The sequence below is a fragment of the Melanostigma gelatinosum genome, assembly GCF_949748355.1.
Source record: "Melanostigma gelatinosum genome assembly, chromosome: 16".
Classification (NCBI taxonomy): Eukaryota; Metazoa; Chordata; class Actinopteri; order Perciformes; family Zoarcidae; genus Melanostigma; species Melanostigma gelatinosum.
The window spans coordinates 13,577,485-13,599,809 of record NC_136649.1 but is presented as its reverse complement, the minus strand read 5'-3'; the positions used below and the strand labels follow the sequence as shown (position 1 = coordinate 13,599,809).

The window sequence follows — 22,325 nt, the reverse complement described above, 5'->3', positions numbered from 1 at the left end:
TGTAACAAGAGGTGCCTATGGTGCCGTCCAGTTCTTGAAAAAGATGAATAAATAAAATACTCAAAACAAATAATAAACAGTTATTAGAGAGAGCAAGGGGCCTTGCACAAACTGTTCTTGGCTGGATGAAAAATATTGTTTTTACTCGAAAACAAACATTAGCCAGAAATGACATATGTCCATGCTCTATTAGTATTAAAACATGTTATAAATGTTGCTATAAATACTTCTCAAATATTTATCTTGTGTCATACAAAACAAACAAGGTCATTTTGAATAAGGGTACTGAAAAGAACAACAATGCACTGTGACTTGAATGTGATGATACACACGAGGATCTAGTCCCCAAACCATGAGAAACAGACCCAGGTCAAAAGTACACAATGTATACAACTCATGCACCTCAAAATACACATAGTGTACATCTGAATACGGAGATATTTAAAATGAATAGCTTTAAAATGGGGGCTGAATGATCAGCAAATAGATAAGAGAAGTAGATACAGTCAAAGAAGAAAGAAAATTCTGAGATAGGAGCGCGCGAGCGCGCGCGCGAGCAAGAGCACCTCCGTCGACACATGTGACAGTCCAGCTCCACAGCCTCCTCCTCTGCCTCTCTCTCTCACTCTCCTGCTGTCTCTCGCAACCACATCTCTTCATTTCTCCGTCTGCTTTTTTTTTTGTGTCACATCTCTTCATTTTCTCCTCCTTCCTTCTCCTTTTTATTTAAATTCTTCATCTTCGACATGTGTCTCACGTGAGGTCCGCTAACTTGCAGAGAGCACTGTGGATGCCGATTTAAAAAAGAAAAAGAAGGCAAATGCTCTGTCGGGGAATAAGAGAAGAAACTACGCACGTTTGCATCTTTCATTGAGTGCCTTGGATTGAACTGCGCAACACAATGGATCTGTCATTCATGGCTGCGCAGGTGAGATATCGTTCCTCCAATTTAACAAAAGATGTTTGGCTCGTCCGAACTTTTTATTACGTTTGTCCATTTATTTCATGGGCGTGGCCGGTCAACAAGTTCATGTGGCGATTTGAATATTTTACAAATGTTACATTTTCAATACCATAGAACTCCGTTAATCGAGATGGATTAACACACTAAATGTAGTTCTGCTTCACTGGAAAATCAATTCCGTATCGATAAAGGGATCACATGGCATCTTATTCCCCCCCCCCCCTGCTGGATTATTGTAGTGGTCTTTTATTAAATAGTACATAAGTTTATATGGCTTTAGGTTTGTTGTGTCCGACATGGACATGTTGTACCGAATCCAATGTAAGACTGTGACAAAAAAACAAACATAATTAAAACTTATAAGACTTCATTATATTTAATTAATAAATATATATATTTTTATTCTTATTTAGTTGTATTTTAGTTACATTAGTTTGATTGGACCATATGGCAGATTTGTGTGTGTTACTTGTGCTTTGCATATTAATACATTTTTATGTCAATTGATTTTGGTTTCATAATAACGTGTTGTTGAGCATCTGCTTCGGACATGTGGTTTGTTTCCATTAGAAGCTTCTATTGCAGGCTATTATTCCCTCCAGTCTCTCAGTGTCTGGCTGCTTATGGTTTGTCTGGTGCCATCTACTTTGCCATTTTATGCGCAACTGCGATTGAAAGGGTTCGGAGGGTTAACTGTGCTGCCAAATGGCTGTTGAGTGGGCCAAATGCTCTCAAATCTTGTACCCCTGAATATAAAATGTATTGCCATCCTAGAATACATTTTGAACAACAGAGGAGAGCATGAAACCTAAAGTCAAACAAGTCAAGATGATTCACTATCATTGTGCCAACTTATCGTGAGTAATATAATACGTATTCACGTTAAAATGGTGATACCACGTCTTCTAGGACTTTTTGTGCTCTTAGGAACTTTGTTTAGGTGGTAGTACACAGGAACCAGGTTTACTGACAGAAGCACAGTGAAGGAGGCAGACCGCTGTCAGCCCTTTGTGTGGGCAGTCAGTTACTCATATTCACAACTGGGAATGGTTGAATACCACAGTGTTTGAAACCACTCAGCTGGAGCCAGTGTAGTATGTTTCTTCTGCACTGATGAGGATGCACAGCAACGAGCGAAACACACTGTCAGTAATGGTGGAAGACAAGGAGCTGATCTTGGATGTTTTAATGTAAGCAATTGTGCAACAGTATTGTCCAACACATGTAATGATAGGCATTACAAATAAATACAAAAAAGATCAAATATTGTAAAAATGAATTCGTTTAGTAACAGAAAAAGATCAACGCAGCGCAACATGTAATTAATTTACATTGATTCCTTAATATTTTGTCTATAAAAGGAAATTGTGAAAGTGCTCAGAACAGATGGTGACCCAATAAAACGTCCCCACTAACGCCCTACTTTGTTTTAACACCAAAAAAATGACTTCAGCAATTATAAGAATAACAAAATGTGCCTCGAGTGAAACAGGAAAGCTCACAGACAGACTGGGAACTTTGATCAATAAATGTACGGTTAATAAGTTCACATATACAGCAGGAGATTTGTGTGATTTAAATGTCTGTCTATGCAGATTGCACTTCACTAAACGCAACAAAAATGGACTTGGCACAGAAGTGTGGATTGATTCATACGTATGTACTGAATCTGTTCCTTCAGCAGCAGATGTCAAAAAACGTGTTCAGTGTGGATCGGCCGTTTCGGTGGCAGGTGACAACCGTTTAGCAAGAAGTCACAACTTGAGTGAGGTTTTGTTTCCAGTTCCCCGTGACCCCATCACATCTTACTTATTTCTTGCTGCTCCTCCAGTTTTTTCTCCAGGAATCCATATCCTCCTCTTCAAGAACGCAGCCCTATCAGAAAGCTAATGGCTAATTTTACTGAGGTGAAATTCATTCCAGTGCCCTGAGTCACTCTGTAATGGTGACTGTGAATGAAGTCAGGCAAATGTCCCCGGAGTTTTCAACATTGACTTCGCAATGGATGATTGTTTTGCCCATTCATCTCAGCGTAGCTCTGCCGCCTGCAAATCCCCTGGACCATTGCTGTCATTTTGTCTTTAAAAGATGACGGATGCTGCCGTAACTTCTCTCTCCTAAAGACAGGGAAAGTTTTCAAAGAAGTCTAACTCAGAGGACCTGGTTACTGAGGACGACAGAGGCGAAGTTCAGAGGATGTACTGGTCGTTATTGCTGCGGTGTAATTTAAGACAACACCTTAAACTCTTTGCTGTTGTATATTAATCATAAATGAATTAATTTCCTCAGGAAACTAAGCTTGGCATTCAGCAAAAACACATCCTCCAAGACAAGAACACGCATCATGTGTGTACCTCGATTGGCCATTATTTTTGCTGCATTTGCCGCTCTTCTTTTTGTTTAAATGATTTTGTACGATGTCACAGAAACATGCTCAATAGCTCTCTGCAGAACAATGTGTACGCTCTTGTGTTTGGTGAATGATTTGTGTTTGGCAGCAATGCCAAATTGCCAAAGGTTTGAAATGAAAAAGGCCATACTTCATTAGGCTGAAAGTGGTGGCATCCTCGAGCATTGCAAAACATGGATTAATAGGTGACAATCACAGTGAAGCTTTTGAATACTAAGCTGAGGGGCAATGAGGCAATTTGTCCTGTATATTTTTAAATAGACTGAAATGAGTAATGTTGGACTAATTTCCCGTAGCTCCTTTGAAATGGATATTGAGATTTATTTTTAACTTTTGTTTTTCCAGACCAACTACTGTCATTGTTAATTACACTGTGTACATCTTTGCACCGTGAGCAGGATGTCGCTGTCGGAATGCTTAAAACGACAGATTTTAAAAAGGCATAGGAAAATGAGCCAGGGTTTTCGCTGGTAACTAACTGATGCTGGGGTCAAGTTTGATGTGTTGTAGACAGGCTCCAGAGCCATCCTGGGCATTTGTCCAGTCTCAGAGTTGCTTCGACTGATCTGATCTGCCACACAGGGTAGCCAAACCCTTACGGCTCTGTCTATCAGTGACCCACTGGCCCTGGCCTTTTACTCAGTTTTGCATGCATGCAGCGAGCGTTTAAAAAAAAATAGTGTACTATCGTGACAACATTTGATCCCCATGCGTAATAGAAAGGCACAGAAAGGAATGTATTTCCTTTACGTTACTTTCATGTCTGGACAGTTAACTCTTGAATGGAATGCTATAGGTCCATACGGTAGTCTCACCTCAGATGATTTATCTTTTCATGGCCAGCCATCAGTATTTCTCATCACTCAATAACGTATTCAGTGAGGCTGTGGCTCTGAGTCATTCTACCTGATAGGGTTGTCAATGTCAGTCATCTTAGAAAAGACAGATGAAAGGGAAAGGATGCCGATGGAGGGAGCAGTTTACAGCCTCCACACAAACACAGCCATCTGTGTTTACCCACAGCACCAGGAGAGGCAGATACGCTTCACTTTGGTGCCATGATAGCACAATATAGCAAATGCTAGAAAGTCAATTCAATCAGAGTACGGTAGATGATTTTAAAGTTCGTAGATGTGTTGAGCTGGATTGCCCTGATGCAGTCTGTTCCACACGCTCATGCAGGTTACATCCAGAATTACATTTTTCTTTGCAATATCATTTGCAAATGCTACTTTGATTATAAGGTCATAATTAAACAATTGGTCCAAATTAACATTGTCATATAAGGGACATATGATCGTAGAAAGACTGGCTGACAACGTGGCAAGAAGACTTGTTTGTGCTCCACTGCCCCCCTGATAAGAAGCCAGATATGGAAATGCGGTTGAATAGTTCACGAATGAGATTATTTTCCTATTAAACACACTTTGCAAAATAGCAGCCGCCACAAGGCCTATATCAAGACAATCTTTGTGCTCAATTGCATAAACAATTCGATCACATAATCATGTTATCTCACTGTGCATTCTTCACAACCGGGCTCTCCCGTTGAAAGAATAAATCTCCTGGTCTCCAAGAAGAGGCTTATAATAATGTCAGACCATCCTTTTCATCTCTAGGAGTTCATTTCCCCTCTGGTGTTCAGTTTGCCATTTCAGCAATTGGTTTCATATTGTGAAAACTTGCAACAGCCCCGGTTCTCAGCCGCCATCCTGTTTTATGACCCTGCAGTGTTGTAAACAGGTTAAAAAAACAACAGTTACCTTAAACCACTTGCAAAGAGCTGTACAGTATGCACAAGAATGATCAATGCTTTAAATGCATGAAAAGCAGGTGAATCTGTCTTTGTTAGGGCTGCTCTCTATTTGTAGCAGCTTCCCCAGGAATAGATGTGACAATTTGATGCCGTTTTAATCAAAACACAAATTTGCAGAACAATGTTAAAAATCAATCCACAGTGTGTGTGTGTGTGTGTGTAGAAAATGAATATGTGACTTGACACAGCGTTCACTTAAATGGACTGTGAAGGGCCAGTGTGCAATGTTAAAAAGTAAACCCTTTTAATGAGGAGAATGTACTGAAGCCTTCAAGTGAAGAAGATGTAAGTCTGTTTTTCACAGCAGGACTACTTCTTGGTTTACTCTCACTTGATGGATTTACTCTATCTGGAGAGAACATAGCAAACACTGAAGGCAGGAGCATTTAGAATGAACACACTTTGGTTGGAGATTAGCTTTAATTAAATGACTGATTTTTACATCATCCTCCCTATAATCAAAACAAAAAGTCATTTAAAAATAACAGTTTACGTCTACTAGCTGTTGCTGATAGTGGAGAAAGTCGAGTTGAATGAACAGCCCTAGGATCAATCTCTCCCTGTTAAAAGGAGAAACAATTGACGAACCACGAGGAAGCTGCAGGTCTCTATTTTTGGCTCTGATAACTGTTGAAGCAGGCGCCAAACCGCCTTGTAAACAAATTGACCGTTTGCTAAACCCCTTGCCCGAGCAGAGATTGTCCAATCATAACATAGCAACAGTAACTAGGCCCGGCAGGCCTTTGGATTTATCTGAAAGATGAAGCAGACGTGTGACAAGAACGGGAACGGAGCATATAAGAGGTCTGGATGATGGTTTATTTTATTATTTATTTATTTGTCTCTCTTTGTTGGATTCGGAGACGTTGACACTCCAAAGAGCCAAACTCATTACCAGAGATAGTGTTACATTTGTGTGTTCGTCTTCTTGCTTCATCCTTTGTGTTTTAGCACAATATCATGGACAGTATGTAGCCAACTGCATATTTATGATCTCTTCACAGGGTTCTTGTTTCAAAATGAGTCAGCTGGGAACATTAAAAAGTCAGTCAGAGGCAGTGTTTTCAGCCAACTCACTGAGTTAATGTTAGCATGTAACCTTAGGCATGCGAGCCACCATTGGCACCCAGTAGCTTAACAAATGGCAGACTAGCAGGTGTGCAAGAGAGTCTTTTGGAAAAGTAGAAGTTCCCTCTCATCCGCACGCCAAATGACCTCTTTCACAGCCATGGGGCATTGCGCGGCCTGTTATTTAGCGTAGTGTGATTGATATTTTTTTTCCCACCTTCAAAAAAATCTGAAAATTAGAATTTGTTTCCTTCTTTCAAACACTTCATTTTATTGATGATAAAAAGGCACTGCTAACGCCTCACAAGGAATAACATATCTGCCAGCTGTTTTGCACCTGAAATGAGTGATTGCATATTGAAAAAAAGTCATGGGGAGAATGAAAGTGAGACTTAATGGACTGTGACAGCCAAGTATGAAGTAATAACATCTTTCCCTGACAGACCTAACCCCCCTAACGGCTTGATGCTTCCTATATAACCGTGGCTCTGATAGTCAGCAGGTATGAATTATGTATTCTCATATAAATAATCTATTTTTAACTCATCCTGGGATCATTTCAAAGCAGCTTTATCTCTGTATTGATATGTTAATGAATTAAACTTATGTTTTAGTGTTCAACTTTGATGTATATTGACTCATCCTGTTCATCTTTAGAATTTTTTTTACATTGAAGTGCACATACAATTCAGCTCACGAGCGGCTCTTTGAATGAAATGATGGGCGTTAAACAGTGTGCGGCTGCTTTGCTTTTGTGAAGGCCGGCAAAAAGCTGAATGGCAGCAGCTGATTACACACTATCAAGGAGGACGCAGAGATGAATGATCATATCACCACAGCTGCTGTAAGTCATTGAGCTCATTATGCATGTTTCTAATCATTAGCATGCCTTGCATAAAGTAATACAGCTATATGATCATGTTGTGTAGTGAGTCTCAAGCACAGCTCTTTTTCCAGGAGATGTTTCATCCCCGAGTGCAATTTCAGTAAATAACCCTTGTGAGTACAGGTGAAAAAAAAAATCCTGATAAATATTTCTTGTTGGTTTGAACGCAAATGTGTCAGACATAAATTTAAAGGGGCTTTTAGATTGTTTTCCATTTTTGGACAACATCATTTCTGCTGCAGTTTTTCCACAATTTATGTCAGTGTTCACCCTTCAGCTTTAAAGCCCGAGTGGCTTTAAACAATTCCTCTGTAATAACACCAACAGCAAAACCTGCTTTGGATTTGATCCGTTTCACTGGGCCTTATACACTTTGAGTCTGACCTTGGGCTTTGTTCAAAGAAGGTTCCTCTGAAACTAATGACAGTGTTCAGACAGGCCTTTTCCTCCTTCTTTTCCTCTCACTCACCTCTTCTTCAATTTGCAAAGAAGCTGAGGTTATATCGAACAAAATGCACCTTCACTCCCCAAGAAATACTATCGCCCTGAGAGAAAAATCTTAAGTTCAGAGTCCAAGGCAGACATTAAGGTTTCAATGTCTCAGCATGGAGCCACAGCTCAGGAACGATCTGACTGAATCTACGCTGCAGCTCATTATCCTGGATCACGCGACACCGTTCCGATGAGGACTCACTGTAGTTCAGACTCGAAGCTCATTTGTGTCACAGGCATCTGATTATTAGGCCACAAATGGACTAGTTTCAATTTCCCTGCTGATGAACTCCTCAAAATGTAAATTACAACTGTCCTGTGCTAAAGTATAATGTGTTGCTGCTTGTAATTTACAGCAGCTACTTTTGTCATACAATGCTAGCCTCGCTGAATGCTCCACAGCTCTTATTATGTTTTACATGAAACAAATCTGACTGCGACCTTCTCATTTCGGGTGCATGCAACTTTAATGGCCAGATGATGCATCAGGCACTTACAGTCAGCTGTATTACGTATGGAAATCATTTGGAATGCCCGCTGGTATGCATGAGTGGTGGAGATTTGGATTTTTCTTAAAATGTTGAATTTTTTATGGTGCTTACAAGGAGTTGTGTATCAATTCCCAGCTAGAGCTTGAAGCTATTTCTTCGAGATACTGTGGTGTGTTTTGAGCTAAATAGGCATACCATGATGTTTTTTTAACCATAGTTTCAGTCCTAACAATCAGTAGTGCATATGGATCTACAGTCTCTCTCTGTTGCTGTTATGTTTCACTGTTCTACCCCTGAGCTATTTATAAAACATGACCTTATGAGGTTTTTGCCATGATTTCAGGCATTTGAATTTGCTCCAGTCAAAATGAGTGAATGAGTATCGAGCTTGTCCATGTTGCAACCTGTAGTGCAGCGCACCACTCTGGTGTGCAGTACATCCCTTATCCATGTGGGCTCACAGCTACTCTGTAAGCATTACACAAACCCCAGGGTCGATGCTGTGCGGGATAACCATTCACCCACCCGGGTGTAAAAAAAACTAAAAACATTCAAACTCTTGCATAATTTAGAAGCAAATTATATTGTTTATTCCTGTAATTACCAATCAAAGACCGAACACATTGTAATTGATTTATTTTACACCTGAGTCTTGGATTTTATGCGATGCCAACAGTTTACACACACAAACACACACATGTACAGGCAAGGTTTTGCCTCCTGGCACCCACTTCATTTCTACCTGTGATATAGTATATCCATCTCAGAGTGTGAATGCAGTGCCCTAAAGAGCAAGTGTGTGTGTTTACATGTAAACACTAAGCACATAATTATGTCTATATAGGACAGTGTGTGTGCATGTTTACTTCAATGCATGATGTATGTGCAAGATGGGAGTGAGAGAAATTCCTTCCATCTGGTTATAATTTCTGAATCACTCCTGCTACCTTTCAGTCACATTTCCCAGTGGAGTTATCTTACAGTGCAAGTGGCTGTGGATAAGAGCAGCTGCCAAATACTATACATGTAAATGTAAATATTGAATGGCATGTGGGGTCATGCAGATCACTTTAGCTCTGAAACACAGAAATTAATCAGTCAGCATATTAAGGAGAGATCTACAGAAAGATGTGAACACAAATTGCCCAAGAAAAAAAGAACGAAGCTGCGAAAGACGCAGATGCTGAGTGTGATTACATTAACTTTAACACTGTATTCATATATATTGCATGCATGCCACAACAAGTAACTAGTATCCTTGTAACTATTGTGTGACCTACATACACACACATTAATCTTGCTTTTAGCTCTGCAGCATTAATAGAGCTAAATGTATTACATCCTTCAAACAGCAGCTTTCTTCTTTGCAAATACTAAACCAAAGGGCGTGCATATCAACGAGATACTGAAAATAGTCTGCAGAGCAAATTAAAATATTTGCATTATGAAGCACTGTTGGATATAATCACCCTTTGCTTGGATTTGTCCCTACAAGCAGGAAGCATATCACTGTGCTGAAACTTCCTTTTATGACGGTGTTAAATGTATGTTTCTATACTGTGTGAGACACAGATTACAACAATATTTTACAATATATCGAACAGTGATCCAGAATTAGAATTATAAACTTGGTAGTTCAACAGCAAAAACAAGATTTAGTTGATGGTTGAGCTATAATGAGAGCTTTTCATCTCCAATCCGCTTGCTGTGTATAGTAAGAGTGGGTACAAAGCATCGCCAACCCTGCTGCACCTCACCCTGAGCAGTCTTACATGAGTGGAGATTCAATTAAGGGCTACCATCTCTGCGCCTGAAATCTATCTGTATTGCACAGTGAATAAGCAGGCATGGATGGAGCCGTAGGGGCAGCTGACGCCAGCAGCAGTTACACAAGAGGTGATCTTTTTTTACTCAGGTAGCTTTCTTACACAACAAAAGCTCCTCAGAAACACTACCTCCCTCAGGTTTGATAATGACAATGAGATGACTGATTTTATTACAGAACAAATCTTCTGCAGTAAAAAGATACATGATTAGATATCTTTTTAACAGGCCACTCTGCCCTCATTATTTCCAATGCAAAGCATTTTTTTCCCGTCATAGACTTGAAAAGGAGAAATCATTCTAACCTCTGTTGCTATGTTGTTTTATTCTGTATGATCTAAAGAATCTGTATAATTCAGTGACACTGATTGTCTCTTACAGCAGTGGTTTACTCTGGTTTTAAATTCAACACATTGTGTCAAAACTCAGGCCAAGGTTGAACACAGAGCACCGGCATTGAGCCCATGTCCATTTTATTTAACACAATAACCAAAAGACAACCAAATAAAATGCCAGGAGACAAACAGACGGTCTGACGGCCACACGTTTATATAGTGTTGTGTGTAATCTGCACAGGTGAGCTGAATCTTCATGATGAGCATCAACTCCACCCTCAGGCTCCTGTGGGGAGAGGCTCTCCACAGAGTGGGGGGTGCGTGACAATTACCTTAATTGCATCCACATTTTGCACCCACGCCAAACACGCATGACGTATTTTTTGATCCGATAATGATTTGCATCTTATATTATTGATATTCTATTTGTAAATTCATGATGCAGGTTCTGATTAGAATGTTTTAGAATTCAAGCAATTATTTATTCGCCAAAATGGAAATAATGGAAATATTTCACCAACTTGTTTTTCAGCCTCACATGTAACTGAATTTAAGAAACAAGTCAGTTAAATTGTTTATTGCTGATATCTTACAGACTCGCCTCTCCATTACTATAATGTTATTCATGGTACAGATTAAAATTGGAAAATTGCACAGATAATCTTGTGAATGAAGGCAGATATGGTTGTTTTGTACACACAAATTATTATTTTCAATTAGATGGTGAGTCAGAAAGCATGAAACCTAGGAGCATCATTCTAAAGTTGTCCACTTCTGTACAAAACTGCAGGTATTTTGTTAAATTTCCAATCAGAAAACAGATTTTCCCATGAATAAAGTCAGTTTTCTTAGCAGCCGTGAACATGCAAGAGATAACATGTGACTCTACTGGGCGTGTTTTAATTGAAATTGCTCACAATGTAAAATGCATGAGCTCTGCATGGAGATGTTGAAGTGGTGCGCGACATTGCACAGCAAGAAATCTCTGTTGCTATAGCATGACGTGTTCTTTGGTGTAAACTGTACCATAGAACACATGCTGCTGCACATAATCTAGTTCATGCATGTTTAAAATATCTGCTCCAATAAATAATAAATGGCCCCCAGGCTTTGGTGAAAGGCTTTGTCTGTAGATTTTGAAAAGTATCTCAAAATGAAGGTGTAAATGGTTAATGAATAAAGTTAAAATATGTCAAAATAAATCAGGAATATATTTTAGTGCAGGGATTTGGCAGTGCGAGAGAAGGCTTTTCATGATTTATTAACCTGTAAACTGAGTGAAACATCATCGTTTCTTCTAAAAATGAAGAAGCCGAAGGAAATGTGTTGTATATCATATCTTTGACTCTCTTGTAATTTATGTACATGTATTAGGTAACCTTATGTTGAAAAGCCTGAATGATTGTAGTTCTTTATAAAGCACTCTGAGAAAGTGCTACTAAGTCACTGTTCTGCTTTTTTCTCCTGTCTTAAAAGAGAGAAGAAAGCATGAGCAGTGTGATTTTAAAGCTCAGAGAGGTATTCACCACAATAATCATCGAAAACAATTGAAAACGTGTGGAAAGACCATTATTATTTGTTACTGTATCTGTGATCTGAGCTTCTTAATTCCTTATAATAAAGACGAATAATGGAATCATTGTCAAAATGTAAAAAATCTTTCAACTTTCCAGCTCCACTTATTCTTCACCCTCTCCTGTCCGTCTGTGTTGTGTTTGAGACGCTGCTGACAGTTGTCATGTTTGCTTTCAAGATTTCTCGAGGCGTCACAGAGCAAAGCACTTCAGATTCAGACGCACACTTACACGCGTCAAGAGTGAGACACTACGACAATCGAAACTTCAGCTTTGCCGACACACAGCCTCAGTCTCTTTCTCACTTGAAATTGTTGCCCCTGTGATCATCTGGCACAGCTTCTCTGTCCTCATCTGGCAGGAATAACAAATCACCACTGTGGTGGGTTTTAATGTTTGCTGACGAGTTTAGTTTCATATCAAATCTTAAGCCATCACGCAACTGCTAATTAGTGGCCTGTATCAGTGAGTAACAGCTCCAAATGTGAACATGCATTATGTCCTCCACTTGTCATGTTTTAAAGAAATGTCTTTTACAAGCCTTTATTCATTTTTCCTATTTGTTGTACTGCTACAAGGGCCGATAATGGAATAAAACAAAAATCATATTGAGGTCAGGTACACCATTGAGAAAAGAAGCATGAAGGTGATACATTTATCATTCATAATATCCAAGTAGTATGATAAACTTTCCCCCGTGCGGCTCAATTTCCACCGAGCTGACAGATTGACCAGGGTGTCAAAGCAAGGATCACTTGGGCTACACTTGTTCTACTGAATTATAAGATGTATTGAAAAATGCCGCTGGGCTGCTGAGACAGGGAAAATCAATGAAAGCACAGTTGTAAATCTGACCAGTATGGAACCAGGCCTTAAACTACAGGTCTCACCGCTCCTACGCAGGTGAACAGGCCTCTTTAAAACCTCTGTAAATCTCCCACCAGATGTATGGCAACACTAGGTGTATAGTATGGTACAGGCCAAATATATTGTTTTCACTAAGTCCCCGCTATTGTGTAAAAGGAGTGGCTCCTATTTTTTCTTCAAACCACCAAGTTAACACGAAAGGGATTAATCTGGTCTCTTTATTTATCTGTAATCCCATTTTATTCATTTCCCTGATCTATGATGCCCTAATTTGTATGTGCAGTAAGTTATAAACCTTCCTTTGATAAACTTGAGTTGTTTTGAAAAGCTGGAAAGAAAGCAAGGCCTAAACTTTAAAATAGATGAACAAGTTTTAATGTAAGTGTATATATTGTATTATATAGTTTGTTTGGACATCAGAATGAAAGCAGAAAAGCAGTGACAGTGGACAGAGGTATTTTCCTATTTTACACTTTGTCCACCAAGTAGGTTTGTGTGTTCTTTTGTAACATTTTGCAATGTGCAGTAGTGAAGAGAATCACTGTGTGCACCAGCTGAGAGTTTAAAGAGCCCTGCAAAAGGGAAACACTGTCCAGAGTTTGACTATGTCTGAAATCACTCCCTATTTACTACAAAGCCCAATGGTTGAATTTGAGTGTCTGAATTGAGTGTGGAATCTATTGCTGCTAGTCATTGTACTCGGAACTCGTAAAAAAACAACCTCCGCAACCAGACTAGTGCGGTATGCATCCGTTTTTCAGAAAGCAGTGATTTCTTAACTCCCAAGTCCACACATGAATTAAACACGAGATATTGTGTTCAGTGATTCTCTTACACCACCGCTGTGATACCACAGCACTTAACAGGAGGACTTTTTAAATATAATATAGTTTCTCCCCGCAGTAACATCGACTTACCTGACCCATGTGCCTGGAAACTCTTGGTTTTTTATTTTGATTATTATCGTCGACCTCAATATTATTAGAAATCATTATCATCATTTTACCAAAATGAGCTTGTTGGTATTGAGGGTGGTGACTGAGCGTTGAGGCAGTGAGAGGCTTGTCAGACCAACAAGTCACACGTGTGTGTGTGTGTGTGTGTGTGTGTGTGTGTGTGTGTGTGTGTGTGTGTGTGTGTGTGTGTGTGGATAGCTGCTTCTAAGTGAGCCACTTTGCTCTGCTTTTAAGCAGACTGAAAAAAGGCTTGTTTTTACAGAGGACATTTTGACATGTCACAGTAGGAAAAGCACAGGTACATGATATGGAGACAAAGCCCACAATAACACTCGTCCAAGTAGTCAATAGAGCAGAGATAGTTGTGTGTTACTGATTGTGCGAAAGGCACAGCGGGGGTCCTCCTCTCTGTGCCTGTCTTCTCGGTTACAATCTGTTATCTCGAGAACACCTTGAGGTTTGTTCTCCACAAGGACACGAGTATCGATTTTGTGATTTCACCTCATATTCTCCCCGAGTGCAGAAAAACAAGTTACTCGCTCTGACTTCGTCTTAACAGCCAATGCTTGAGTGCTTTTGTGGGTCGGTATATGTTTTGATTTCCCCACTACCCAAAGACATTTATTTGGGCTTTGCTTGTTTTCTCAAAAGCCATTTCGCTGAGCACTTACTTATGGCGATATCCCACAGGAGGCAATTAGAGTCCATTCTATCTCACATTTACTGTGATTGGCACAGCTCGAGGAACAGCTGGGATGAATAAATCAAAGCTGTGAGAGCAGAGCAGGTGGAATCATACAGTGAAAGGAGCTTCACTATATCGTCTTCCATGAATTGGTTTTTTTTGGAGTATTGCACAGGTGTAGGCATCGCTCAGAGCCAAGGAGGTGCGAAATATGCAAGTCGGGAGTTTTCTCTTGTGTTGGTTAATGGACAATAGTTGTTTTCCATATAATACACACAATTGAATGAAACAGTTGTTTATTTTTAATCCCATTCATTTCACTCATCACCTACAATATCAAATCATTTCTCTAAATAGCGTTCATTTCAACTACTTTCTTCTGCTGGAAAAGTCTCTTTGGAAGATTTCTAAAACCAGTGTTTGTGATAATGGTTCCTGTCTTCCTTCACAATTAAGTGATGTATGTCAACACAAGGTTACACAAAGTGCTCATATCTTACATTCAATGTTTGGCTGCGATTCTTGTGTTTATCTCGCTGTAGATTAACTAATTTACTCTTCGTCACTTAGGAGGATATAGGTACCGGTAAGCTACTGGATATACAAAAAGCGAGGTGTAAATGCATCCACGAAGCATTTGAGACAGATTACTACTATTTTTATTACTAGCTTTTGTAGATGTTTCACCCTGGGAACTTTGGATGGTTAACCACACCTGTTAACCTACAGGCATGGGTGTGTTGATCAATTGTACTGATAAAGATCCAACGGGAATCAAAAAATTGTCCATTTAAATAAATTTGTGGTTTGGCATCAGTGTGCGAGAGGGGGAGAGAGGGGGTGCCAGAGGGGGAAAAAGAGGGAGTGAAGGTGAGCAAATGAGCAAGTAAGACAGAATTTCTGTGTTCATTCCTCCGAGGTATTTTTAGCTTTGTTTTTCAACATCTTCATCAAAGTCTGTTTTCCAGTCTGAGCGTGGTACGGGTCCCTCATGCATTTTTCATTGTCAATCATACCCATAACCACACACACACACACACACACGTAAAATACTCTGACACAACACACACACACACAAATGAAAGCATTCAGTTGCTTTAATGGCTAACCTGCACAGGGTGCCAAATGTCCCAAGCAATAAATCATTTTCACTTGCAACATCTGAAATATTCATTCCAAGTTAATCAAGCACTGCTTCCTCAATACACACGCATGCAAAGACACACACACACACAGAGGTGTGACCCTGCATGCCTGTGTGGGAAACCTTGTAACCATTAACGAATGATGTCGTGATCCAGCTATACCTCTCATTTCTTTTAATATATCACTCAGGCTTGCTATTGTACGACTATAGGAAACAATCTGGCGTGCTATAATTGTCAGGAAAGGCACGATTTTTACTCCCTGCACTAGGGCTGTAAAGTGTTTGTTTATTTTAAATGGTTGCTCTTTTTTGAGCAAACCAACGCAGAAAAAAAATGGCATCAAGTGCTTTGAGCTAAATGCTAACTTCAGCATGCTAATATACTCATAATGCTAACAGGCTGATGTTCAGCAGGTATAATGTTTACCATGTTTCCACATTGTGATTATTTTTGACCCAATGTATTGGGAAAATATCGAACTGGATCTGATGATGTTTTAAAGCTCTCTCCGTAGGCCTACTGCAAGGAGCAACATTCTGAAGAAGAAATACTGAAATATTGATTTAAAAGATTACTGAAGATGTTTGTCTTTTATATATATTCTAAAAGTACTGGAATCAGGATGATTAATATCCTGCCACCGCATGTAAGGTTTTAAATGTGGAATGTTACACCCCCAATCTCCTTGAAAAAATACAGAGGACATGCCTGTGTGTTAAGTAGCTACGTCCCTAATAAAAACCAGATGTGCAATGTCTACTTCTCGCCGTATACTCTCCCCTTCAAATGAAGGTTGACAAGAAGTGCCAAAATTTCAACTTTTCTCTTTACTTTTGCTCCTCCCCTCCTAGATCCCAGTCATGACGGGAGCCTTCATGGACTCCTCGCCAAATGACGACTACAGCGGCGAGCACTCGCTCTTTAACTCCTCGGCCAGTGTCCACGCAGCTGCCTCTGCCGCCTCGGTACACGGCCAGCCGGATGAGTCGCAGTCCATGTCTAGCGATGCCATCTGGCTATGGATCGCCATCATCGCCACCATCGGAAACATTGTGGTGGTTGGGGTTGTCTACGCCTTCACTTTCTGATGAATATATGCTTACGAAGACAAACTCGCACACACACACACACACACATACTGAGTTTTGTGGAAATCTGGACCCCTGAGCAGGCAACGCTTTGTAGACACAAAAACAGTTGTTTGTTAAAAACAGAAACATCAGACCTGCGCTCTCAACCAAAATTCAAAGGAACATGTTTCTTTCTTTTCAGCTAAGTATGTTTCTCCTCAGACAACACTCATTATAATGCAGAGATGAGAATGGAGATTAAATGGGGCTTAAGATCCAGGCCACCAGATAGCTGTTTAGCAATTTAGGGCACTGCTGTTTAATTATGCGGCTGAACAGAGACGGTGAGTTTTAAAACATTTAGAACGTTGGAGCTCATTTAAGGACTAATTTGTAGATAAAACACAGTGTGGACACCGATCATCAGTGTATATAGCATCTAAACAATTTTACTGACAGGAAACAAAAAACAAACGTGTTTAAAATCTCATGAAAATAGTTTCTGCAATGCTAACTCAATTATACGCAGTGAATGACTTTATGATTCGATAAGTGGTGTAAAACTAAGTCAACCCCTTTGAAATGGATGTTCTTATCGTCAAAAACTGACAGTAATGTTCACCAGGGATTTTAAGAAAATCTAATTGTATTGTTATGTTGAGTCATGTTTATATATTATCTACAGATGTTAACAAAATGCACCTAAAAGCACAAATTGAATCGAAAGATGACGTAGCCTACTTAACCGACTGCACCTAATTATTTTTTGTAGTTTGTTTATTTGTTTTTTCTCAAAGTACAGCTTGTAAAAGTATTTCTTATCACTCATAATTAATACTGTCAACAGGGCAGGGCAGATTGGAAGATTTGTAAATGTATGTGTTCAAAAGTAATTTAACACCGACCATATCCATCGTGGACTTTGTGATAAATGTATACCAATGTGAGGAGGGAGAGGATGCCACGTTCTGAAATGAAATGTAGTCATATATCAAATCGTCTCTCTGAATTTGTCATGGTTTAGTACATTTGCTTTGTGTTACTGGGGAATCTGGAGGCAGCTGTCTCCATGGCAACTAATCCTTGTCCTAATTGGACGCAACAACTTTACTCTGAGACTCACGAATCAACCTGCAGCCACTAAAGCAATTTGTGTGCTCTTTATTCTGAGCTTTTAAAAATTGCTTGCACACAAAGAAAATCACAGCAAACGTTGCACTGCATTAACACAAATATGACATCTGGAAACCATTAATTGTGCTTCGCTAACACCGTTTTATTTGCATTTGTTTTAAGAATGTGAAGACATAAGAAGTATTTTGTATGGACAAACTGACTGATCTATATATTTAGACAGAGAGAGAGAGAAAGAGGGTATTCTTTTTTTTCAGCAAACGTATTTCTTCTGGGATTTTGGAGTTAATCTATGTTGATGCTTTAGGTTAAAATATATGAACCAGTCTTGTATACACTATACTGTACATGTTCCAATGTCCATACACTGCAGATAACAATACTAGCTGACTGTAGCAACTGTACCAATGTAGTCTTATTATGACTTCTGCAATTTTCAAAGGACTTTTCAAGACGATTATTTTTAATAAATGGTTGATGTAGAAATACTGTATTTCTTGTTGTAAACCACATACACAATGCTCCTTTTTGCAAAGAGATATGCTGCTAATAGAATTTCTGTAATCATGCATTTTTGGTTTTCTCTGTTGACAAAAGAGGCCCAGTGTCAAGTGAAGAATTATCCCTGGAAACAATGTTGGCTGGCTTTGACAGTGCTTGGTCATGTGAGATGGTATTTTAGCTCCATCTTTTCTCTGCCTGAATCACCTGGCGTAGCCAAACCACTGAAAGACAGCACCAGTTGCTGCTAAGCCATCAGGTGAGGTTGATGCTAAACTTAGATGGCACCATCTGTCATTTTGACACAGGCACAAGTTGTTTAGAAACCACCTGGTAGAAACCTCCATCACCAAAGTAAGGACAATTTATCTTGAGGGGAACATGAATGTTTCTACCAAATTTTCTGGGAATCCATAGATGTTGAGAGGTTTCACAGAATACATTTTGACCAGTTGATGGCGACAGAGAGAAAGTCAGTGGATCACCAAAGTCATTAGGCTTCAGTAGACACCATGGTTAAGCTATCTGTGGCGAATTGTATGGCAATCCATTTCATAGTCACAACGAAATGTTAACCTGCTGGGAGGAAGTGTCAGGGGATCATTCCGATTCATTCTCTAGGTCTAGGATATGAATGTTTGTTTCAAATATTATGGCAATAAACCAGTACTGTAGTTCTTGAGATACTTCAGTCTGGACCAAAGTGTTTGAAAGAATAACCAACCAATAGCCCATGTTGATGGTATGACTAAAAACCTCAATATGGTAAAACAATGTAAGATGGTTTAGTCGACTTACAAAAAAATAAAAGCTTTTTGACTTTTTGATACATTTGTCCAGTAAGTTTGAGATCCATTTCAAGCCAAAACTACTGGATGAATTATAAAGTAGTCTAACTATCATGACTTTACAACTTGTGAGATCAATAGCATCACAAGTGATTGTATAACTGTAACAGATACTAAGTGGCTTACTTCCAGAAGTTGGTTGTTGCAAATCCCTGTCATCCTGGGGAGAGGTGATGGCAAAATTATTCGGAGATCACATTCATAATTCCATGAAACTGCTCTGCTCTTCCTTTATGCCACCTTACAGACTGAATCAGCCCTTTTGATTCTGAAAAAGCAGCTTGCTTTCATACTATGTCGATCAGCCACGGGCCTCTCTGATCCCCCTCAGCAGAGGACATAGAGCTGTAAGTTAAGTCGGCTGCACACGATCCTTGAACAACATTCACATTGCTTCAGTTGCTTGTTGTGCTTTTCCCCTTCATCCGATCAAGCGACTCGATTGTTGGGAGTCCCAGAGGGCGTTGCCACAGCCGGCAACTCCGAGAGGCAAGGGAGTGACAAAAGATCCCTCAGAGAGAGCAGGGTAAAATGGATAACCATTGACCTTGCCTGGTCTAATCTATGCTAATGCACAGTAATCATTTGACTTTCAGGTGATGGTTTGTGAGAAATCCACAGTGGCTAAGACTTCATTTATATGGTCTCTGCAAGAAGAAGCTGGCCTTGCCTGTGAATAATAGATAATGTCATGTTAATTTATAGCCATGATGAGATTAATCGGTCTGAAAGTATGAGGAGAGGAGATGAGGAGAGGAGATGAGGTTTGGTTGTTAAAATCCCTTTATTTCACTGTTACAGTGAAACCAGAAACACTCTAAAACATCACTTGATAATCAGAAAATCAATAAAATAAAAACCAAATAACCAAAAATAAAGCACCAAAGAACAAATAAACCATCAATTACAACAATCAATACGTTCAGAAGTTCACCACCAGCTCTCCACCAGCACCCACTGAGGATAAAATGCTCCCAGTTGTCCATCTGTCCCTGAAAGCCTGTAAATCGTCCACTGTCTGATAGTAGGTGTGTTCCACCCTGAGTCGGGCTTTCAACAGTCCCTGTCACCAGATCCTCACTACCGGCACCCCGCGCCCGATTCTTACGTGTCAGTCAGATGGCCAACTTGGCAGAACCAGATAAAAAGTTCACCATTGTGTGGACAGCCTTCTGTTTTGAGCAGTATTTTGGACCGAAGATGAACAACATGAAAGAAAACACCTGTCCAAGACCCTGAAACCATCTTTTTAACCGCTCAAAGAGCCCTGAGAGCCGCGGACACTGAACAAACAAGTGTTCCAGGGTCTCAGTCTGACCGCAAAAACAACACTCCTCCCCAATTTGTGGATCCACAAATTGTATCTGTTGGTGGCTATAGCTCCATGTACAACCCTCCACTGGAGGTCTGCTGTCCGTTTTTCAACGGGCAGCTTGTACATGCACCTCCAGCTGCCTCTCGGGGAAGAACCTGGGCCAAAGAACCTGGGCCAAAGAACTCGGCCCACCTCGACTCTGTCAACCCTGCCAGAGAGCGGCGGTTCACAACCTTTACACAGATTTCGCGGAACACCGGACACGGTGATCCGCGTAGAGGGCACCGAGAGCGGAGAGACCTGCACGAAGCTGTCCCTGATAAACACGCCGCTCTCTATCAGCTTGTGGACGTAAGCCTCGCTCGCCACGAACACAACCACAGCTTTATTCATCCGAGATGCGAAGGAAAGTTTGTTATGTCCCACCTGTTCTCCCACAACCAGCAGCACCTCCTCTACTGACACGCTGCTGTCCGGTGGAACTACCCGGACTCCCTGCCGGATTGACGGGCACCACTCACACTCACGTCCACCACTCACACGCAACCGGAAACGGAAACAGAGGAGAGAGAGGAGAGGAGATGAGGAGAGGAGAGGAGAGAGTGTGAAACAGGAGAATGTAAGGAGAGGTTGTCTTCTCCTCTGTTGCCCTCGAGTCTCACAGGATGTAGCACTTCAGCCCAACTCCTGTCCAGTCGAGAGTGACAGCTTGGTGATGAGGTGCGGGCTATGCTAATATATGCCAAGCCCCTTAGACACATCTTGTCAAACTGTCACTTTAGAGACATATGAGAACGTACATTATGGGTCTATACTTATCCAGCGCCTTAACAAAGGCTATGCAATATATACAGCTGTACAATGTGACTCGTAAATATGCCCATAACAGCAACGTGTTATATGTGACAAAGCATTGCAGCAGCAAGAGGAGAGAGGATATCTATGACATCATGCAAGTGTCTGTGCTCACACTATATGAGGGTGTACACAACAGTATTGGTTCTTTTTGTTCTCGTTAGTTCTTTTTTCACAATAATGTCTCATTGATTATAATATAATTGGACCAGCTTTTGATCACTCAACTAGCTCATGAGAGGACATGCACCTAATCATCCATTTAGAACTCGGAAAAACAAGACCTTAAAGCAGTCCCATGCTTGGCTGGATTTGTATAAATAATTCATTCATGAAAGTTGTAGCATTTAGGAGGATATATTGGCAGAAATGGAAAATCATGTAAATAACTATGTTTTCTTATAATCTCCTGTAAATAAGATTTGTCATGTTTTTGTAACCTAAGAATGAGACGTTTATATCAACATACGGAGTGTGTGCCATGTTTCCACAGTGGCCCAGAAAGGACAAACCAAACACTGGCTCTAGATAGGTCCATTCACATCTTCATGTTTTTGCATTGACCACGGTGGTTCTCCTGCAAAACACAGTTCTAATAATACAAAATGTGTCTTCACTGGAGACATCATAATGGTCGACAAATACTGTATTCTAATTTTTAAAAATTCTTCATGTATAACCTTACAGTATGTTTATAGGGTTATCACTACTCGATATGGGGGTTAAGAGTTTTTGTTTTAAGAAAATGGGACTGCAGAAAACATATGATCAATACAGTCGTTCTTTATAATACAAGTGTTGCTGGAGTTCTGACCTGTCAAGATGATGTCCCTTCTCCATGCACCTTGGAAGAAGGTGACGTTGCGCCAAATAATCCTCCTCTTAATGTTGGATTGCTACACACTTCATCATAGTTCCTATATACTATATGCTAACAGAGCTACCTACAGCGCTGTCCCAGAAGATTACAGACTGCACCAAACACTCAAAAAGTTGGTTTGGTCTATTGAGGCTCTTAATAGATTTTAGAGCTTTCTAACTTTTGTACCTCACCAGATGCATTACACACATTAGACATTTCTCGGT

At 40.1% G+C, this 22,325-nt stretch overlaps 1 protein-coding gene across 1 annotated transcript; it reads left to right on the top strand.

Annotated features, from left to right (window-relative positions):
- Positions 1-697: 697 nt before the first annotated feature.
- LOC306790782 (uncharacterized protein C14orf132) lies at positions 698-18,169 on the top strand. The gene is made up of 2 exons (XM_079287277.1): positions 698-928; positions 16,368-18,169. The coding sequence occupies exons 1-2, from the start codon at positions 902-904 to the stop codon at positions 16,602-16,604; spliced, it is 264 nt and encodes an 87-aa protein (XP_079143403.1). The 5' UTR covers positions 698-901; the 3' UTR covers positions 16,605-18,169.
- The last annotated feature ends 4,156 nt before the right edge of the window (positions 18,170-22,325 follow it).